This window comes from Aplysia californica, unplaced genomic scaffold (genome assembly GCF_000002075.1).
Source record: "Aplysia californica isolate F4 #8 unplaced genomic scaffold, AplCal3.0 scaffold01254, whole genome shotgun sequence".
Classification (NCBI taxonomy): domain Eukaryota; kingdom Metazoa; phylum Mollusca; class Gastropoda; order Aplysiida; family Aplysiidae; genus Aplysia; species Aplysia californica.
This window is the reverse complement of record NW_004798524.1, coordinates 61,912-66,577: the sequence shown is the minus strand read 5'-3', so window position 1 is coordinate 66,577 and position 4,666 is coordinate 61,912. Positions and strand designations below refer to the sequence as shown.

Below are 4,666 nucleotides of genomic sequence, written 5' to 3'. Positions count from 1 at the left end.
CAATGTAAACGAAAGTAATGCGAACGGGTGAATCGAGTGGGCGTGTCGGCGCACATCGACGACTACGGGGGTTAGCGATGACGGCGCACATCGGCGCCTCCGAGTGGCAAAAGGTTTAAACAAGTCTGGAAATTTAGCCCTATCTATGGACATAGACATGCCAAATTTACAGGTTGAGTTTGAACAATTAAAATACGACTGTCCTAGCCTTATAAATAAGTCATAATTTTTAATATTTTATATAAAGAGGTTTCATCAGCTCGGAAAATTAAATGTTAAGTCTGACTCTCTTTTTGATTTTTGGCTAATTTTGATATGATCTCCTTTTGTGGATTGCATAAGAAAAACTCATATTTGTGAGAACGCTTCATGTTTCTTGCAGCCCATTCAAACATCACAGGAGCATTCACCTTTAAATTTAACATCTGACTCAGCAGAACTTTATTCAAGAGGATTATTTTTCTTTTCCAAAATGCAGCCGTACCTGCTCTAACAGCCACCTGTCCAAAACAATCACCCATGCCATGCAAAAGGCCATTTTCATTTCCTACTTCCTCCAACTTATTTTTTAATATTATGGATAAGGAAGGACACTGTTCAAGTTCAAGACGAATATTCGTCTAGAAGAACCATTTCCCTCTCAGCAATGGGCCGCTGTCATTGATAATTTTGACTGCATCACATATGTTAAGAGTAATGAATGTGACAGGGAAGCTATGATGAATGAGCTAAAAACTTTTTTGTTATTTGTCGTGAAATTGCTTCGTAAGCACAGTCTTACACTTGAAGAGATACTTTAATCTACCACTTGAGTGTACTTAGTTCGATGTGCACACATTTGAGGAAGTTTAACACTACCATTTCTTCAACTTTCTAGATGTTTATTACTTATTTCTGGTCCATTCTGCCAATTCCAGAAGAATATAAAATAAAAATGCAGCAGAAAAAAAGTTGAATTCCCCACATTTCATCCACAGGATTCTTGTCTATTTTGAGCTTGGCTATGGTAAAAACAGATCATGACTGCTGTGAGTAAGCCATTGAACTCTGCTTTCATTTCTGGTGTGGAAAGAATGACAGAGCTGGCATCAACAGTCAAAATTTACTTTTCTTTTATTGAGTGCAGAAGAACATAAACTTTGCCCCAAAAGTTGAACAAGGGTTGGCCTTTGCTTGAAGTGAATGTGAACAGGAAAAGGTTGAGGTAACATACAAATTACGTAGTGTAGCTGACTTTCGTGTCTGGTGATGAATGATTTTCTCTATCTAATAAACTGTTTCCCCAGGTGTCTCGACTGATGTCCATGTGCCCCAATGTCAAGGACACGGGGGGCACCCTTCGACTGGACGGGCGTGGCCAGAATGCCATCATAGCACTGGGAGTGTACCTCCTGGAGTCTGGGTTGCAGGTACGTAGGCTGCCATTCAATTCAATTTTGTGGGAACGGAAGATTTCTTTTATTTATTTTTATTTAGACAGCGAAAGATCTTGTCAGTTTGTTAATGTTTGAGCGCTTAATCAGCTGCTTGCACTGTATGCTTCCCGGGAAGCTGAGAATGTTTCGGAGTGTTCTATGGTCTGCTGGGGTAATAATATAGTGTAAAGCGCATAGAGCCTGCTGTTGAGCTATGCGCTATTTTTATTATTATTTTTATTATTATTATTATTATTATTATTATTATTATTATTTTCATCTTTATCAGTATTAGGTGAAATTATCCTTCAGCGCCTGCATGGTGCTTTGAGCTGTTGGTATTTAACCATGTAAAAGACAGGTTGGGAGGGACTAGTGAAAATGCTGATAAGTACACACTGAAACAAACTTGCATTCATGCTTTTTACATTTTAAATTTTTTTTCAATAATCAAAAACATTTAAAAAGCCAAACATGTCTGTTAGTTTTAGTTAAGAGTTTTACGGCGCTCGCAACTGCATAAGTCATGTTTGTTAGTTTGCAACTGCAATCTAATATGATAGATAATTTTTTAAAGTGCTTTTTTTTTTTAAAGCTTTCTCGATCACCATGATAGAAGAGATTCTCTCTTTACTTTCATTCATCATTGTAGAAATTCTTTTTGTCAGAAAATTCTTGTTGTTCTTTTGTATTATCACTCAATATTAAATTATTACATGCTCGATACTTTCTTTTTTCCTAATATCTGCTGGTTCTCTGGTTCTTGCAAGGAAACAGATGGTAGCAGTCGCAACCGCGGTACTTTCTTGTCATAAATATCTCCATTTTTAATAAAAGTGAAAACAGTTCATAACAAAGAGTGAGCTGAAGAAGAAGAAGTCACATTTTCACTGTTAAAAAATGCGGAGATACATCAAGAAAGCACTGATGTTGTGAGCTGTGTGTAAAGTCTGTTTTTACAAAACTCATGTTCTCAAGTTCTGGATGGGCAGATAGCTGTGTTTGTATCGTCATGGTTGACTCAACTCTATGGCATAGGTGATACTTGTTGGACTCCCTGAGTCCGTTGGTATCGTCATGGTTGACTCTACTCTATGGCCTAGGTGACACTTGTTGGTGGACTCCCTGACGGGAGTGATCTGTAATAAACTTAAGAGTATTCATGGCTCCCAACCTTCTTTCCATAGATAGTCCTGTCAGAGGTGGAAATAAACTCATGGGACATCATCATCATGTAGTTGCGAGTGTTTTAAAACTCTTCCATAGATCATTTCTTGCAGTTGCAAGCGCTGTAGAACTTCTACCAAACTGAAGGGATGGAAAATTTCATTCAGAGATCACCGGCCTTAAATTGGGAAATCTGTCTTTATTTTGTATATGGGAGTTTTGAGTCCACATCTCATCCAGTGTTGCCTCCGTCTGCCCTCAGCACAGCGACGCCATCTTGAAGTACCTGCTGCAGGTCGTTGAGTATATGCCCGAGGCACAGTGGCTGGACGGGCCCAAGGGTCTCAACAAATACAGTGAGTGACAGTTTTACATTGGGCGACATTTTTACATTGAGTGAGTGACTTCTGTGCACAGTGAGGGACATTTTTACATTGAGTGACTTCTGGTCACAATGAGTGACAGTTTTATATTAATTAAGTGACGTCAGTTAGTAACATTTGAACAGTGGGTGACATTTTTTATTAATTAAGTGACCTCAGTTAGTGACATTTGTACAGTGAGTGACAGTTTTATATTAATTAAGTGACATCAGTTAGTGACATTTGTACAGCGAGTTACTTTTAAAAAATATTAAGTGGCATCAGCTAGTGACATTTGTACAGCGAGTTACTTTTTAAAAATATTAAGTGGCATCAGCTAGTGACATTTGTACAGCGAGTTACTTAAAAAAAATATTAAGTGGCATCAGTTAGTGACATTTGTACAGCGAGTTACTTAAAAAAAATATTAAGTGGCATCAGTTTGTGACTTTTTTATGTTAAGTGACATCAGTTAGTGACATTTTTATATTAATTGACATCAGTTAGTGACATTTGAACAGTGGGTGACATTTTTGTATTAAGTGACATCAGTTACTGACATTTGTACAGTGAGTGACAGAGGTATAAAATTGAGTGAGATTTATAAAGCGTAGTGAAATGAGTGGTATTTATACATGTAGGGACTTCTGTACAGTGAGTGACATTTCTACATTGAGTGACTTCTGTGCACAGTGAGTGACATTTATAAAAATGAGTGTTACTTATGTATGGAGAAACATTTGTGAGGCAGCGTGGACTAAACACCTTTCATGCCCGTTAAAGAATTCATTTCTTTGTTGATTTTTCTGAAAAACGTTGATTAAAGGCACAAAAAATATAAATTTTCAGTTGCCACGGACTCTCAAGCTAAGGAAATAACTAATCTTTGGCGGCCATTTTCTCACTAATTTTACCTCTGAAAACAAGTGACCCCCACCTCCTTCTTTCGCAAATATCTCGACTTGTATTCAAGATAAATGGATATTTTTTTCATCCAAATAAAGACAAGTGAATAAGCTTTACGATGTTACCAATAACTCTACATACCCAAAAATTGACGAGAGCCTCATTCCACCACGCTGCCTCACATTTGTACGCTGTTAATGAGGTTTGTATTGTGACGTTTGTGCGATGACTGATGGGTGTAAAATTTAAGTGACATTTAAGAAACTTTGCTAAATTTATAACCATCAGTGGTAATTGTACAGTCAGGGACATTTGTACAGCGAGTGACATTTGTACCATTTCAAGATTGTAAATGATATTAGGGAAGTGACTCTTTCACTTGAAATTTATCTTCCAAACCCTCATTTGTACCTTGAGTGAAGTTTGCATGATGAAGGAATTTATATAAATGAGTGACACTTATTTAGTAAGAGACATTTTTACGAGTGAAATTTTAATAATAGACGCATTAATTTTACAATTTTTATGAGAATTGGACTCTAAAAATGTGTTGGTTTTTTTTCAGATTTGCCGATGAGTGAATGCTTCAGTTTCTGCCTGAACACAATTCTCTGCGACGTGGCCTTCAGGCTGCCAGCGTACAAGGACAAGGTGAGAATGGGAAAAGCTGTTGGCGAGGTCGTCACTCAAGGTTTTTACTGGTTCATGACTCTTTCTGCAGCCTTTCTACTGTTACTCCTTGGCTCCTCCTTACTGCTGTCTTTCTGCCACACCCCTGATCTTCTGGTAGGAAAGATCTACACCTAGCCTAGATCG

At 37.7% G+C, this 4,666-nt stretch overlaps 1 protein-coding gene across 1 annotated transcript in view; it reads left to right on the top strand.

The window, feature by feature from the left end:
• Positions 1-1,286: 1,286 nt before the first annotated feature.
• The window catches only part of LOC101862548 (phosphatidylinositol 4-kinase alpha), a gene marked incomplete at both ends in the record, with an annotated part of 42,133 nt that continues 38,753 nt past the window's right edge, over positions 1,287-4,666 (top strand). The window contains 3 exon segments of the mRNA XM_013090394.1: positions 1,287-1,409; positions 2,845-2,938; positions 4,416-4,501. Of these exon segments, the coding sequence (XP_012945848.1) occupies positions 1,287-1,409; positions 2,845-2,938; positions 4,416-4,501 (303 nt within the window).